The sequence below is a fragment of the Rhinolophus sinicus genome, linkage group LG15, assembly GCF_036562045.2.
Source record: "Rhinolophus sinicus isolate RSC01 linkage group LG15, ASM3656204v1, whole genome shotgun sequence".
In the NCBI taxonomy this organism is placed as follows: domain Eukaryota; kingdom Metazoa; phylum Chordata; class Mammalia; order Chiroptera; family Rhinolophidae; genus Rhinolophus; species Rhinolophus sinicus.
The window spans coordinates 40,988,458-41,004,828 of NC_133764.1; the positions used below are offsets into that span (position 1 = coordinate 40,988,458).

General features: G+C 49.2%; 1 protein-coding gene across 1 annotated transcript in view; it reads left to right on the forward strand.

The window, feature by feature from the left end:
• The first annotated feature begins 222 nt into the window (after positions 1 to 222).
• Positions 223 to 16,371, forward strand: part of FOXK2 (forkhead box K2) — a 41,999-nt gene continuing 25,850 nt past the window's right edge. Inside the window, 2 exon segments of the mRNA XM_019735482.2 lie at positions 223 to 272; positions 274 to 639. Of these exon segments, the coding sequence (XP_019591041.2) occupies positions 238 to 272; positions 274 to 639 (401 nt within the window). The 5' untranslated portion in view covers positions 223 to 237.

Sequence of the window (16,371 nt, forward strand, 5' to 3'; positions counted from 1 at the left end):
CGGCTTGGTCGTGCGGGCGCTCGGCCGGCGTGCCTCGCCATTGGCTGGCCGCCGGTAGCCCCACTGGCGTGCGTCGCCCCCATAGGCGGGCGCGGCCGTCCGTCCGCGGGCCCGGCGCCGCTCGAGCGCGCCGCGCGTGTCCCGCCCTCGCCGCCGCTCGTCGCTCGCCGGCCGGCGGCCTCGCTGGGCCTCAGCTCCGTGGCGGCGGCGGCGGAAGGCGCCGGGCCGCGCAGGCCCATGGCGGCGGCCGCGGCGCTCCTGGCGCGAGCGGGCCTCCGCGGGCGGCGGGGCCGGCGGCGGCGCGGGCGGCGGGTCTCCGCCGGGCGGCTGGGCCGTGGCGCGCCTCGAGGGCCGCGAGTTCGAGTACCTGATGAAGAAGCGCTCGGTGACCATCGGCCGCAACTCGTCGCAGGGCTCGGTGGACGTGAGCATGGGCCACTCGAGCTTCATCTCTCGGCGCCACCTGGAGATTTTCACGCCCCCGGGCGGCGGCCATGGCGGGGCGGCCCCCGAGCCCTCGGCGCAGCCTGGGCCCGACGCCGGCGGCGACTTCTACCTGCGCTGTCTGGGCAAGAACGGCGTGTTCGTGGACGGCGTGTTCCAGAGGCGCGGGGCGCCGCCGCTGCAGCTGCCGCGCGTGTGAGTGGGCCCGCGGCCGCGACCCCGACCCCGACCCCGACCCGCGCTCTGACCCTGCCCCTGACCCGCGGCGCCCGCCCCCCGCTCCCGGCCTCGGCCGGGGCAGCTCCTGGCCTCGTCCCTGCGCCCGACGACCGGGCCACCCATCGTCCCCGCCGGGTCCCCGTCTGTGACCCAGTGTCCCGGCCTCATCCACGCCGCTCGTGATCAGGGCACAGACGCCACCGCCTGTCGGAGGCCGCCCCTCCCTCCCTCCTCCGAGGCCGGAGGTGCAGCACCTCGCACGTGGGCCTGGCTTGGTGGGGTCCGTGCTCCGGGAGTCTGCGCGTCTCCATAACCAGCGCGTCGATAGTGCTGAGCGAGACGTTCGACTCTAGTTGGCGGATTTACCCAGAGCTGAGCGCCGTCGTTGCTCGGTTGAGGATGGCGTGTCTGTTACTTCCTTTTTGTTCTGCGCGTTTCAGTAGTGAATTATTTCAGGAGTGTGTCTCTTAAGCTACGAGGACTCCTTTTGCCGCCTCTTATTTTCAGTAGCCTAAAAATTGAAAACTTTTCGAGCACGATGAATTTTTAAGTCTTTGCCCAGAACCTTAAAATTTGGGGAAAGCTGGATACTTTTAACATTCCCACACTTTTTAAAGTCAGATGATTATTTAGAGATAATTACAAAGCCTTAGGGTGTGTTAATTGAGTTGGCCTCTTGGGGAATGTCAGTCCTGCTGCAAAACAGTTCAACTTGGTTCTTTGGTTTTATGAAGTTATCATTGTGCTTAAAAAACGACTTGCTCTCTAGGAAATGCTAATTATTCCTCAGGTGCTCCTTTCCAATCGTTGCCAGTAGAGCCTTTGTCACAAACTGGAATTTTTAAGTGCTTTTGTTGGAAATGCTGATTGGAGCTGTTGCTTTTCGTAATTCCTTGATTTTTGTATCTGTGTGTTGTGCTGTTACTTAGACAGCTTTTGTTCCCTAAACCTTGATGGGAGCATTTCAATCCAGAATGCTGTTTCTGTGTATTTATGCTCTAGACTGCGTAAAACCCATAGGACGGGCCTTTTAATGACAGTTTGTTGTTTGCAAATAACTTGATGTCACAACAAAGGTATCTTACCTCTGAGGATTTTGAGGTTTTTAAAGAAAATTCTTATTACCATTCAGCCAAAACCATTTGTGTTAACATGCTAAGCATGGAAATAACTTGACCTTTTGGTGAGGAGCGGAATTCAGACGTTTTGAGGGCAGTGTGGGCCTCGCAGAAGTGATGAGTAAGAAGGGAGTGGGGTGGGGGCCGGCCTCTGACGGCGCCCCCCCGGCGTGTGTGCAGGGAGGAGTCCGGGCAGCAAGGCCGAGCCCTGGACTTCTGAAGGGCCTGGAACCTCTACGCAAACTGGCAGGGGAGTGGTTTTTTCCACAAAGGGATTTTTATATTTTTACAGCTTAAAATAAGTGGGACTTTGCAGCGCCTCTGTTTTTGTAAGGCATCATTTTCACGTTTCTAGCGTAGTGGGCACCAGGTACAGGTAAACGGAAGACACTGTAAAGACTGTTGGTACTAGCGAAATGTAGACAGATTGTTTTAAAAATCTTTTTCTTGAAATTAAATTCAGCTTTATGTTACACATTCTTTTTAAGTTAAAAAAATCAAACTCTAAGTTTAAGAAAAGCGCATGTAATATAGAGCAATTAGGCAGAGGTTGAAATATTGCTTATTTACATTTGCCTATTGAATTGAAAATAACTGTAGAGTTAAAAAATGACAACCCAAGGTTTGTTATTTGAATGACAATGATTTTATTCCAATTCCAATTTTAAGATGAATGTACGTTTTGTAGTTAATATTAAAATTTCACAATGACTGCAGAGCCTGGAAAAGCTATGGCTGCTATTAATGCATAACATACTGCTCTTGGTCTTTACACACACACACACACACACACACACACACACACACACACACCGGGGATGCCAAAAAAATGTGTACAAGTGGACACTTTGGCCAATGTTGCTCAAGCAGTCGTTCGCCGTAATCACAAGTGTCTGGATGCTGATGGTAACCACTTCGAGCATCTCTTGTAATTGCAAAAGTCAAACGTGACTTGTATTCATCTTTTGTTATCGGTATATATTGAGTATTACAATTTTAATACAGTTTTCCTTTTTAAAAATGTATATGCATTTTTTTGACATTCTCTATGTGTGTGTGAATATATATATATATATATATATATATATAATTATATAATTATGTAGTATATAGTTGTATATGTATAATTTGAATTTTTGGAAACTTTAGCTGTGCTGTCAACTTTGGAAAAAGTATCCCAGTTGTACTGTGTTGGGTTGGCATTGTACAGAAATAAACACCCATACTGGTCTAGAATCGTTAGGCATCATTTTTTCCATTTGTACAGGGGTAACACTGTATTAAATACGTAAGGTCTTATCTACATGGGTTTGATTGCAGACATTAATGAAGTATTCTCTAAATAATGAAAAAAATTTTCAGAGCATTTGGAAGCGTACGTAAGTAGTCCAGGCTTAAAGTACGGTTCATTGTTTTATTAAAATGCTAAATAATGTATTAATTAGGGGGAATAGAGATAGACGAGGACTGTGCTGCAGTCATGAGTATTTCATGGTTTGGGTGAGATCTGAGTACAGCGCCTTTTGCACAGTGGTTGGTGAGCCATGCCCAGTGTGGACCAGCGGGTGTAGGGCTGGGAGTGCTGAGCGTGTATAAGAGGGCCAGGCCTGCGGTTTTCTAGAAAACAAGTGACTTCCAGAAATCCTTGGTGTTTGGCCAAGTATGCAGGGCTGTGTGTACAGAAATGCAACTTTCCTCTCTAGAAAGGAGCGTCTGACTTGGCTGGAGGTGCAGGTGTTATTGGGACTGGGGGTGGTATGTAGGGTGGGCTGCACGGGAGAGCCCAGAGCCACATGGGCGGGGCTTCTGGAAGTGGGAGGTTGAGGCACCTTGCAGGTGAGGCTGGGCTGGCAGCCTGGCGCTAGAGAAGTTGGAATTGGGGCTGGAAGGGCCCTTGGGGTGAGCTGTGGAGCGTGTGAGTTGCCTGGGCCTGGTAGGGGGAGCGTGCACGGCCCTCAATGACAGACTGAAGAATGCCCTCTTTGAGGACCTGGTCTGGGGTCTGGGTGAGCAGCCAAGTGTGTTAGCAAGGCTGTTGGGCGAGAATGCCTGGGGGTGTCGCTGCTCTTGTTGCCATGGTAGCAAACAGTATAATTTACAAATAAAAATAAACAACTCCTTAACAGTTGTTTACACCTTGAGATATCAAGTGAATTTGACAACATTTTTGATCAATAAGATCCTGTGATATCTAATAGCCAAACAAAAGCAGAACAAGTTGAATTCATTATTGCCCTAAACTATTGAACGTGCAAAAGTGTAGCTGTGTTGGTTTAGAAAAGTGGCCCGTTTCTGTGCTGAACTGCCTGTCAGTCGGTGATACAGCAACACCTCCTTTCTTTGTGGGATGTTTTAACTTGCAGATTAAGTTTGGTGATGTCACATTTGAAGACTCATTAAGTTAGATAGCATCCTCTAAGGTGAGGACTGGAGACGCCAGCACACAGTGGCTTCTGGAGCTTTCCAGGTGGAGACTCCCAAGAGATGTGAACTCAGAAATGGGGGTGGGGCAACACCGAGGTTCCCAGAGAAGAGCAGAACCAGAAAGCGAGATAATAAGCCGGCGCTGCCAAGAGAGGAGCTGGCCTGGAGAAGCGGACAGTGACCTGAGGGCATTTTGGAGGATGAGAAAGGCTGGGCAGTGGGATGGAGATGGGGTGTAAGGTGTTTGTGGGTGGGATGGGTGTGGTAAGGAGGGCAGACCTCAGGATTCCCAGGGGAGGTGGGTGTAGGACCCACTGAGCGATGCAGCTGAGGCCAGTCGGCCCGAAGAGTGGGCACACACGAGGTGTGGAGGGGACAGTTCCCAGTAGAAGGTAAAATGGGGCATCTTGTTTGAAGACCCGAGCAGGGCCACTAATGAGGCCTAGCGGATTTTATTTTTCTTTTTTCATTCACTTTAAACACTTTACCCACCCTCCCACCCCCTCCCTTTCGGAGGCTGTCAGCTTGTTCTCTGTCTGTGGCATGGTTTCTTGTTCCAGGGCTGTAGGATTGGTTGAAACGCCTTCATTTTTATGACCTGAGACTGGGATGAGCTTGTAAGCAGAGCTGAGGGTCAGAATCCCTGATGGCAGGACCCCAGGACCCAGGGGTGGGCAACGTGCCATGGGCAGGTGCTCAAAGCCCAGGGGCAGAGGTGCTTTGTGCTTTGAAAAGTGCTTAGTGTACAAATGAATAGCTTTTCATGACCACTGTGTACTTTTCTTTAAAAGCTACAATATGCATTCATGCATCAAATTGAGATACATTTTTATCATTGACTTGCAGACATTGGAAACACAGTGCAGCTGTGTTAGCATAATCATTACTGTACTGTGTTAAAAATCACCTCGTGTTCAGTAGTTCTTCTAGTGGTAAAACTCAGTTTGCTCCTTGGCTTAGATTTAAAATAAGTTGAATTTCTAACACATTTTGAGAAACAAGTCTGCGTGATGGGACTTGTCACCTGTGGGATCGCTTGTATGCTTACTAACTGTTAGGAGAGGGCGAGGAGGGTTCTGGAGTCGGACAGACTGGGGCCAAATGCCAGCTCTGCTGCTTAACCTGCCTGAGTTTTAGTTCCCTCATTTCTGACACGGGGATAACAACTGACATCATGTGACAATTAGCACCACACCTGTGCCCCTGCTAGACATCAGGGGCCACATGTGTCCTGGTGTAGAGGGCCCCATAAGGATCTGATGTGACAGAAAATGTGACATGAGGGTAGAAATGTCCCCTTGCTCATAACTCCACGTGCACACATGCGTGCAGTAAATTGATCGAGGGCCTCTTGGAGTACGGGGGGAAGTCTGAGCTTCCTTCTGCCAGGGGAGGTTGCCCTTCCCCAGCAGGACCTAAGGCTAAAGACTGGCCTTGGGACGTGGTCGGTGTCGCCCAGCAGGCCGAGCCTGGACAGGTCCATCTGGGCGTACCCCTCCCTCCCTCCCGAAGGCTCCTTTCCAACATGTCAGTTTCACCACAAACATCCTGCTTCAGAGGAAAAGGGGAAGGGCCCCTGCCTTGGGCCGTCAGCAAAGGTTCTGATTTGAAGCATATTTGTTCATTGATGCCATCAGTCAAAGAACTATGATTGACCATGTGCTGTTTTTCTTTCCAAACTGCTTTTCACTGAAGTGTAATGAGCCACAACATGAGGTCGGATGATTAAGGTCGCAAACTCACCCTATAAACAGTGCTACACACCTCATTGCTGAATATCACTATGGTCACCTTCGAAGTCCTCCCCTTGGGAAGCTATGCACCGACGCCAGTGCCTAGTCCACCCTTCAAAGCCATTTTGGAACTCTTTTTCTGGAATGGCCATCAGAGCTGTCGTCGTATTACCCTTGATGTCCTGAATGTCATCAAAATGTCTTCCTTTCAATATTTCCTTTATCTTTGGGTAAAGAAAGAAGTCATGGGGGCCAGATCAGGTGAGTAGGGAGGGTGTTCCAATACAGTCATTTGTTTCCTGGCTAAAAACTCCCTCACAGACAGTGCTGTGTGAGCTGGTGCATTGTCGTGATGCAAGAGCCATGAATTGTTGGTGGAAAGTACAGGTCGTGTAACTGCTTCATGCAGCCTTTTCATTACCTCCAAATAGTAAACTTGTCCAGTTGGTACAAATTCGTAATGAATAATCCCTCTGATATCAAAAAAAGGTCAGCGACATTACTGCAATGAGTTCGCGAACTTAATTGTCAGACCTGTACTTTTGAAATGGGTCATGGTTTCTTTCTGGGAGGCAGCGAGGACCTGAAGCCGGGGTCCCCTGCAGGCCTGCAGGTGAGCGTGGGTGCTCAGGGCCCCTAGGAGTGGAGGTCACAGCCGTTCTGGTGACCAGCCTGTTCGCAGCCGCTTCTGCTGTCAGGGTCGGGAAGATAGATCGCTCCCTTTTCCTGGCCTCGTGCTGTAACTCCGCTTGTCTCTCGGCTCCTCCATGGGGTCCAGGTCCTCTGTATGTCTGTGCCACCCAGAAATGGCACAGAGCCATCGTCACGTGGTACATGTCCAGAATGTGTGCGCCAGGTGACTGGTTTAGGACGGTGCTGGTACCTGGGTGTCTCACGTGCTGGTTCTAGTCAGATGTGGCTCCCCCATTGATGCCCCCACTTACCAGCAAGTCCCATCTAGTTGCAGAAGCACAGCATAGTTTCATGCGTAATTGGTGGAAATATTCCAGAAGGTGAGGCTGTTATAGTAACAGCAGATTTTTCCATTGTGACATTGGAACAATTCTTGCTTTGCTGAGGATAAAGGTGGGTTTTTTTGGAAAATGAAAAAAGGGGTTTCTAAAATAAGGAAGCTTTGAATGAAAGCAGTTATCATTTTGGATAGTATTCTTATCTGTTTAACATTTTTGTGTGGCTCCTGTTTTCTTTCATGTCTGGGTTTTGGAGTAGTTTACAATATCTTAATGATAACATAGGAAGCCGACTCCCACACTTCCAGTCCCAGTTCCTAATGAGGATTTTTGAATTTGTTAATGAAACCTAACACACCAGCATGTTTAAGGCACACGTTGTCACTTCTGTGATTTGAAGCAGTGTGAGCCCCGCGACAAGGAAGTGGCCGTGGGGACATGAGGCAGCGCTTTTCAGAAACTCACACGCATCAGTTTCTAGGGTGTGTGTTTGGTCCCGGGCACCCCGCTCCTTGGCTGGGGACCGGGAAGGAGCTCTGCTGAGACTTCCACAGAGTTTAGACATTTGGTTTTGCTGCAGTTTGTCATTTGGGACAGAATGCTTGTGTGTCTTCTTCAGTGAGAGGTATCAGAGCATAGCAGGTTCTCAGATAATACCGTTTCGATGTAACGTTGATGAGTTGCCCTAGGAGCTTAACTCTTGCTTATATCACTTAGGCTGGGGTACAGTCGGTTTAGTTATACGTTGTTTCGCTCAAAGTCGCAGAGCGTATAAGTGAGGACTAACTGCAGAACAGTGGGTCTCACTGGGGCACCCTCTCCCTTCCCGCGATGTTTGGCCATATCTGGAGACACGTTAGGTTGGCACAACAGGGGGAGGTACTTCTGGCGTCTAGTGGGTCAGGGCCAGGGACGCTGCTAAATGCCCTCCAATGCACAGGACAGCCCCCCAAGAGTGAAGGGTCCAGCCCCAAGCTCCGTGGTGGGGTGCTAGAGGCCTGTGCAGTAGAGTGTGATCTGGCAGTTGGTAGCAGTTGGACATCACTCTCAGCCCAATGGGTGGTCCTTGATTAGGACCTTTAAGTGACCAAAGCATTTGCTGCAAAGCGTGTGGTGGGCACCTTTCTGACACGGCCCGAGGTAGAGAGACCTGGTGTGGGGCCACTCCTCTGCAGCTTCAGAAAAACCCAGAATGCGGTCCTAAATCTTCCCTGAGTTGTTAGCAGGTTGGTCTCAGTACTGTAGGGAGTAGCCTGAGGTTCTCTCCCTTGGAATATGTACTCAGGCATGTCCACTGGCTTTCGTGAGGTTGGTAAAATTACTCTGAGAACATCTATGATTAATGGGAAAAAGACATTGAGTTGTTCTAGTGGAGTTCCAGTTTTTTGTGGTCTTGGTTTCCCTGGAAAATAATTGACAGTGTGAGGGAGTGTGACATTACTGTCACTGCAACCACACTGTGAAAGACTTCTGCTGCCAGATGTTGTCTTCTCGTGTATTTGTCACTAATACAGTCATGCGTCACATAGCATTTCAGTTAGTGACAGGCCACATGTGGCATGTACGACAGTGGTCCTGTAGGTTACAATGGAGCTGAAGATTCCTGTGGCCTAGTGACATCGTGGCCGGCATGACATCACAGCGCACTCCCCATGCGTTTGTGGGGACGCTGGTGTCAACAGACCCCTGCGCTGTCAGTCGTGTAAAAGTCAGCACATAATGATTGTGTGCAGTGCACAATACTTGATGGTAAACGACCATATCACTGGTTTATGTTTACTGTACTTTTATCATTATTTTATAGTGTACTCTTTATACTTATTACAAAATGTTGTGAACCAGTATGCCATCTTAACACTGGCATTACATCTCGTGTTTAGTGTGTTTCTCTTGATTGCATCGTGTTCCCTTGTGTTTGATTTAATCTCGTGTTTTGTTCATCACGGCCCCTCAGCGTACACAGAATCACTGCTATGTTGCCAGTAAGAGGCCACGTCCAGTGACTGACCTGGAAATGAAGTTAACAGTGACTAAGGGCTGTGAAGGTGCGACATCAGTGATGGTTTTACTTGCCAGTCAGGCCTGTCCCATCCCATCATGGTACGATCGTGAAGAATAAGAACAAAGTGACAGAAGCTGTTAAAGGTTCTGCTTCATTGGAGGCAATGAGATGAGTAAAAGTGTGAAGGGCCTAAAATCAGACGTGGAGAGATTTCTACTGACCTGAACTGAAGGCCAGGCACAGAGCGTGTCCCTCTGAGCACCATGACCAAAGCAAAAAGTTAGTTGAAAGAAAAGGCTGGACCCAACTACAATGTTGAACTGACTGCTTGCCCTGTGTGGTGTAAACGATTCAAGAATCCTCATTCATTCCATGACGTGGAAGTGAGTGGTCAGACTGTGAGTGCGGATGTGAAGGCAGCTGAAGAATTTTGGGAAACTCTAGATCAGCTGATTGTGGAGGAAAATTACTCGCCAGAGCAAATATTCAATCTGGATGAAACCTCCCTGTTTTGGAAACGGACCCTGAAAGGACTTTTCCTCCAGAAGGAGGCCAAGTCAGTGCCAGGTTTCGGGGCTTTTACGGACCAGGTGACAGTCTTGCTTGGGGGCAGTGCTGCAGGCTGCAAACTGAGACCCTTTGTGATCTGAGAACCCCAGGGCCTTCAAACATGTCAGACAGCACCCAGTGCCAGTCAGGAGGCACGGACGGCACAGCACCGCTTCCAAGCAGCCCTCCGGAATTGCTGCTACACCAGCAAAATGGAGAAGTGCTGTGAGGACAATGACGTGCATTTCAAAAATTTGCTTCTTGTTGGTAGTGCTCCCGGACACCCTCCTCTTATGGGTGACCTTGCTCCCAATGTCACAGTTGTGTTTCTCCTTCCAAACACCACCTCTGACCAACCAGGGGGTCAGGGAGTTATGGTCAGGGAGCTATAGCAGCTTTTAAGGCCACTGCGCTGCCAGGCTGTTGCTGCCCCTGAGGGGACACTGAGAGAACACGGACGCAGTTCTGGAAGGATCACACCTCTCTGACAGCATCGAGAGCCTTGCTCAGGCTCTTGGGGCGATGTCACCAAGGACTAGGAGTGGCGTCTGGACAAAGACATCAAGAGGCTCATCCGTGATTTCAAAGGGTTTGCCAAGGAGGAGGAGGCTGCAAACGTCACCAGGGCTGTGGCAGAGATGGCAAACGACTTGCCCTGGTGTGGATGAGGGTGGCATCGGGGAGCTCCTACAGGGGTCCCTGAGGAGACGTCTAACCAGGGGTTGGTGGGGCGGGAACAGGCAAGAGAAGAGGAAACTGCAGGAGAAGAGAAAGAAGAGGAACCCCCAAGACACTCACAGTGAGCGTTTAGCAGACGCTTTGTAGACCTCAGCAAGCTCCTTAAAAAGTCCGAAAATGTGGCCCCAACACGGCCCAACACTGAAAGGTTTTCAGAATAGAGAGGAACGTTCATGGTGTGTTATTGCTTACACGCAAACCTACGATGCCCAAAAAAAAAGGAGAAAAAGAAAGAAAAGAAACCCAGCAAACCATTCTGGGCATATTTCTAAAAAGAGCGACATCTCCTCAAAGAGTCTCAGGCGGGCCCTTCGGGGGTGCTCCAGAAGAAGGCAGTATTGTCACAGGAGACGACAGCTGCATGCGTGTCATCGCCCCTGAGACCTCCAGTGGGACAGGATGTGGGTGTGGGGACAGTGGTACTGATGGCCGGGACCCTGAGGCGGCCTGTGCTAAGGTGTTTCTGTGTCGTAGTTTTCAACAACAAAAAATTAAAAAGTAAAAAAAATAAACTTTTAAGTAGGAAAAAGCTTATAGAATTAGGATGTAAAGAAAGAAAATATTTTTGTACAGCTGTACAATGTGTTTTAAGCTAAGTGTTATTACAAAAGAAAGTTTAAAAAAGTTTTGAAGTTTATAAAGTAAAAAAGTTACAGTAAGCTAAGGTTAATTTATTGAAGAAAGAAATTTTTTCATAAATTCGTGGAGGCCGAGCGCAGTGTGTATAAAGTGCACGGCCGTGGGCAGCCGTGTCCGTGGCTGTGGCAGCCCCTGCTCGCTCCCTGATTCAGCGACGACCCGTCCTGCAGGCTCCTCGGCAAGTGTCCTGCACACACAGGCGGACCGTTTCTTACCTTTTATCCGTGTTCTCACTCCACCTGTGCTGTGTTTAGGTCTCTCTAGACGCACAGGCACTCACCACTGTGTTACAGGTGCCGACAGTACTCAGTACAGTAACGTGCTGGACAGGCTGGTAGCCCAGGAGCCTCGGGCTGTGCCATCCAGCCCAGGTGTGCAGTGGGCGGCACTGTCCAGGTGTGTACGTGCCCCTGACGTTCGCACGACGACGAAATCGCCTGACGCCGCATTTCTCAGGAGGAATCCTGTCGTCGAGTGATTCGTGACTGTAATCGGCGGTGTGAAACTCGTCTTTTGACTCTCAAACAGATGGGACACAGAAAACCCTAAACAAGTAAATTGGAGACTCACTGTTGTGTTTTCAGAATATAATAGCGTTTTGAGTGCATACGTGGTGTTTTAAAGAGGCCCATTGCTGTCCCACAGGGGTGGGCAGAGGCAGCGGGATCTAAAACCTGCCCACCCTCCGCGGTCCCTCTTCCCAGTTCAGCACCTGCTGACTGCAGACTTCAGACGGCTTTGCAGAGTTTTCACCAATTGGTTCGGACAGTTTCTGCTTGTTTTCCACGGTTTGGGGGAGGGTGCTGGGGTGAGGCAATGAGAGGAGCTTGGCGCTTCCTACGGGGCCGCCTGGCTCATGTCACTCCCGAGGACCAGTTCTTTTGAGTGGAAATTGTAATTCTTTTAATTCTTATTTCTTCATTGAGTATGAAATAGCAGCAGTTCTTTTTCTTGGATTTAGTGATGTGACATTTGAATAAAATCAAATTGTCTCGTTTTTTAAAAAGAGTATGAAAATATTTCTAAATTATCTCGAGTGTAAAATAACATGAAAGTCACACGCATTCATTCTCAATGAGTCTCTCTTGGCTATTCTTAGTCATGTGTTAGGGTCTATACTTAGAGTCAGGAAATAAGAAATTCTTCAGTGGTCTTATACTGTGTGAAGTGTTGATTTCATTTTCTTTAAAATCCCTCAGGAGAAAGCCAGACCATAATAGTGATTTTGTTAAAGAAATGTTTCCTCATACCTGCAGTCTTAGGAAGGATGTTTACTTTACCATAAAGTAAGAAATAATTTCCCTGTAAGTTTAAAATTTAAAATGTTGCCATGGTCCGGCTCCCCAGCGGGGGTGGGTGGGTGGACTTCTTCCTGCAGGTGGTGGGGGGACAGCAGCTGCCGTGTGAGGGGACGCAGGCCGGCCCGGCTCCCGCTCCTGCGCGCATCTTCCTGTGCGTCCCGTTGGATTGATTCTGGCCCCTGTTCTAGGTGAGAGTTGAGGCTTGGAGGGTGTTGATCCAAAGGGGCAGAGCTTGGAAACGGTAGGGCTGAGATTTGAACCCGCGTCCAGCTTCCTTGCCAGTGTTTTTAACCACTAAGCTCTATTCAAGGCCAAGAAAAAGCCATTAATTGGAGGTTGGGAAAATCTGCAAGTCAAACTGAAACAGGCTTTTTAATTGCACTAATTAGTCTATTTCGGCATTTAGATTATGTAAATTACACTGTGGTCAAGGACGTACCATATAGCCACTCAAGCGTATTTATCCACATAGAATGAAGTTTCCATATTTAGCAGGAAAAGTTAAAAGAACAGTGTGTGCAGCGTGATCTGCTGGTTAGAAGTATGGGTGTGTGTGTGTGTGTGTGTGTGTGTGTGTGTTGTGCCGGGTGCATGTCTGCATTCCAGACACCACCAAGCGGGGAAGAGGCTCCTGTGTCTGCACATGAGCACTGTGGGCTGACATTTCTGCTTTCCTTTGTTAAAAAATTTCTGTAATGAACATATATTTCTGTGTAATGAGAAAACGTTCCATCCCAAAGTTGACGGCTCTGCTCTGGTTTACATCAATCTATTCTCTCGGCATATTAGTGACTCATGTTCTGTAGCAAGTGAAGCCATTTCCCCAGCAGCCTTCGTTCGTTACACAGAATGGCTGAAGAGCTGTGATGCTATAGGCGGGTGTTTTCTTACTTCGAGTTATGCCTTTGACACCGAAGAACATTTAAGCTTGCCTTGAAATGCTGTGTCTTGTTCCTAGAATGGGCAGTGGCCACATGTCGTGGCAGCTGTGCCCACCAGTAGATGACGTCACTACTCTCCACTCTCAGGAACGACTGTTGGAAACATCATCTCCGTTTCTCAAAAATCGGAGGGTCGCTCTTCTGCTCTAAAGGGGGAATAAGGCGCAAATGCATCCTGACCCCACGCGCGAGATGTCTGTTCTGTCTGAGCTACCCTTCCAGGGCAGTCTGAGGGGCACTTGATTCTGTAGTTCTCTGCCTGGGCCTGGCAGCTTGGGACCAGACAGGGAAACCAGCAAGGGCTTAGATGGAAAGGAGTGCGCAGACTCCAGGGACAGAGATGTTTTGGCGTCCTGAGTGCTCTGAGATTGTAGGAGGGTGACATCAGCTGAAAGCATAGCATTTCAGGTGTAAACCCGGCCAGGAGCAGGTGAGGTGCTGGCAGAAGCTGAGCTGGCCTCTCAGACTGCAGGGGCCTGTTGTCAGAGTGCCTCTGCCCCCGGGGTCTGGGTTTCATCTGTCGGCGCCCCCTCTGCCAGGAAGAGGGGAAGGCGCAGGATTGCGTCTGCCTCGCCCCTCCTTGCTGGCTTCATTACTGTCCCTGTGGTGACATGTGGCCCTGCTTCTGGGTGCTCAGACCCCTACTAAGCCCTGCTGTGAGCATGAGGTCGCGTGGGGCCAGGTGGTGTCCTGCTGTGCTCAGCCCCTCACTAGGGTGGGTTCATCCTTTCCAACCCCTGGTTCTTAACTGGGGGTGGGCGTCTTCTAAACACAACCTGTGCTTAGACCGTCCCCCCCCTTCAGAGACTGGTTAACTGGAGGAGGGAGCTGTGGGGGATGCGGGAGTGTGTGGGCACACGTGGGTGGCATGTAGCGGTTGTACTTGGTTTGCCATGTGTGGTTTATTTTTCTTTCTTCCTTTTTCAACTGTCTTTGGCCACTCTAGGTTTACCTGAGAAACTGTGGGATCCGTTAAACGTGAGCAGTTAAGAGACATAATGTTGACAGTGTGGAAGTGCCCCTGCGCTGTGGGCACCTGGTCTGGCTTCAGGGAGGCCTCCTCGGCTTGTTCTCTGGAGGGGCATTTCCCATTTCGGAGTTCAGTATTTTCTAAATCTACTCCCCTCAACTATTTGGAAATGCTAGCTAAATAAAACAACATACTATCAGAATAATATTTTGAAATTCATATATATTTTTTGGTAATAGACTTTATTCTTAGAGCAGTTTTAGGTTCACAGCAAAATTGAGGGGAGGTACAGAGAGTTCCCATCCCCTCCCCCCACTATCAACATCCCCACCAGATGGCACGTGAACCTACACTGACACGTCTTCCCCCAAGGTCCGTGGCTGACATTAGGGTCATTCTCTGTGTTGTACATCCTATGGGTTTGGACAAACAGAAAGTGACACGTACCCCCACTACAGCGTCATGGAGGGTATTTTCACTGCTCTGAAAGTGTACCCCCCTCCATTCATCCCTCCCTCTCCAGCCCGACAACCCCTGATCCTTTTACTGTCTCCTTAGTTACGTCTGTGCTGGAATGTCATAGGGTTGAAATCACCCAGTATGCATGCAGCCTTCTCAGCTGGGCTTCTTTCACTCAGTCATATGCACCTAAAGTTCCTCCCTGTCTTTTCACGCTTTTCCTTTTAGTGCCAGGTAATGTCCCACTGTCTGGGGGGACCTCTCTATATTCATCCATCACCTGCTAAGGGTACCTCAGCTGCTTCCACATTTGGGCAGTTATTGAATGAAACTGCCATAAACATCTGTGTGCAGGTTTTGTGTGGACATAAGTTTCACCTCCTTTGGGTAAATCCCAAGGAGCACGATCGCTGGATCACTTGGTAAGACTGTGTTTCCTTCTGTAAGAAACTGACAAACTGCCTTTTGAAGTGGCTGCGCCATCTGCATCCCCGCCAGGAATGAGTGAGTTCCTGTGGCTCCACGTCCTCACCAGCCTTTGGGGATGTCAGCGTTACTCATTGTGGCCGTTCTGGCAGGCGTGCAGTGGTGTTTCATTGTCTTCGTTTGCATTTTCCTGATGACATATGATGCGAGCATCTTTTCATAGGCTTGTTGGTGAGATGTGTGTTCAGAACTTTGGCTCATTTTTAAATCGTTGTTTTCTTCTTGAGCTTTAAGAGTTCTTAGGTACATTCTTTATCAAGTGTGTCTTTTGCAAATGTTTTCTCCCAGTCTGACTTTTCTTCTCATTCTCTTGATGAAATGTCTTTTAAAAAAAAATAGCTAAGATTTAGTGTTTGCTATATGCCAGACATAATTGTAAATGCTGTTTAAATTTTTTTTATTGTGGTAAAATACACATAGCGTTTACCATCTGAACCATTTTTAAGAGCACAGCTCAGTGGCATTAAGCACTTCACAGTGTTGTCAGCCGTCACCACCATCATCTCCAGAACTTTCCATCTTTCCAAACTGAAACTGCATGCCTATTAAACAACTCCCCACCTCCCTCCCCCAGCCCCTGGCAGCCGCCATCTACTGTCTGTCTCTGTGGATTTGATTCCCCTCGGCACCTCATGTGGAATCATACAGGATCTGTCCTTTTGTGTGTGGCTTACTTCACTTTGCATTATGTCCTCCAGATTCATCCATGTTGTAGCCTGTGCCACAATTTCCTGATGAAATGTATTTAAAAAAAAAAAAAAAGAAAGAAAACATTGTGGGGCTGGCCCGGTGGCTCAGGTGGTTGGAGCGCCATGGTCCTCCCAATGCCGAGGCTGCTGGTTCAATTCCCACAGGGGCCAGTGAGCTGCACCCTCTACAGCTAAGATTGTGAATAACAGCTCTCCCTGGAGCTGGGCTGCCGTGGGCTACCGTGGGCTGCTGTGAGCTGCTGTGAGTGGCCGACCAACAACCAGCAACTGACTGCCTCAGCTGGGAGGCTCCTAATACCAGCAGGGGCCAGGGAGCTGTGTCCGACACAACTAGACTGAGAAACAACGGCTTGAACTGGAGTGGGGGGGGGAGGTGAAAGGGGGGAACAAAATACAACACATTGTGGGGCGGCCGGTTAGCTCAGTTGGTTAGAGCGCAGTGCTGATAACACCAAGGCTGCCGGTTAGATCCCTGCTGGGCCACTGTGAGCTGCGCCTCCTTTTAAAAGAAAAAAAATTGCAGTTTGGTCATTAATGGAGTCTGATCAAGTTATTGAGGATCAAACATGACCCATATGGGGGACGCTACTTACCGAGGAGACAGGTGACATGTAGACATGAATGTTAGTCTACAGGTCTTTGTGCCTCGCTCCGTGGGGGCGGGGCT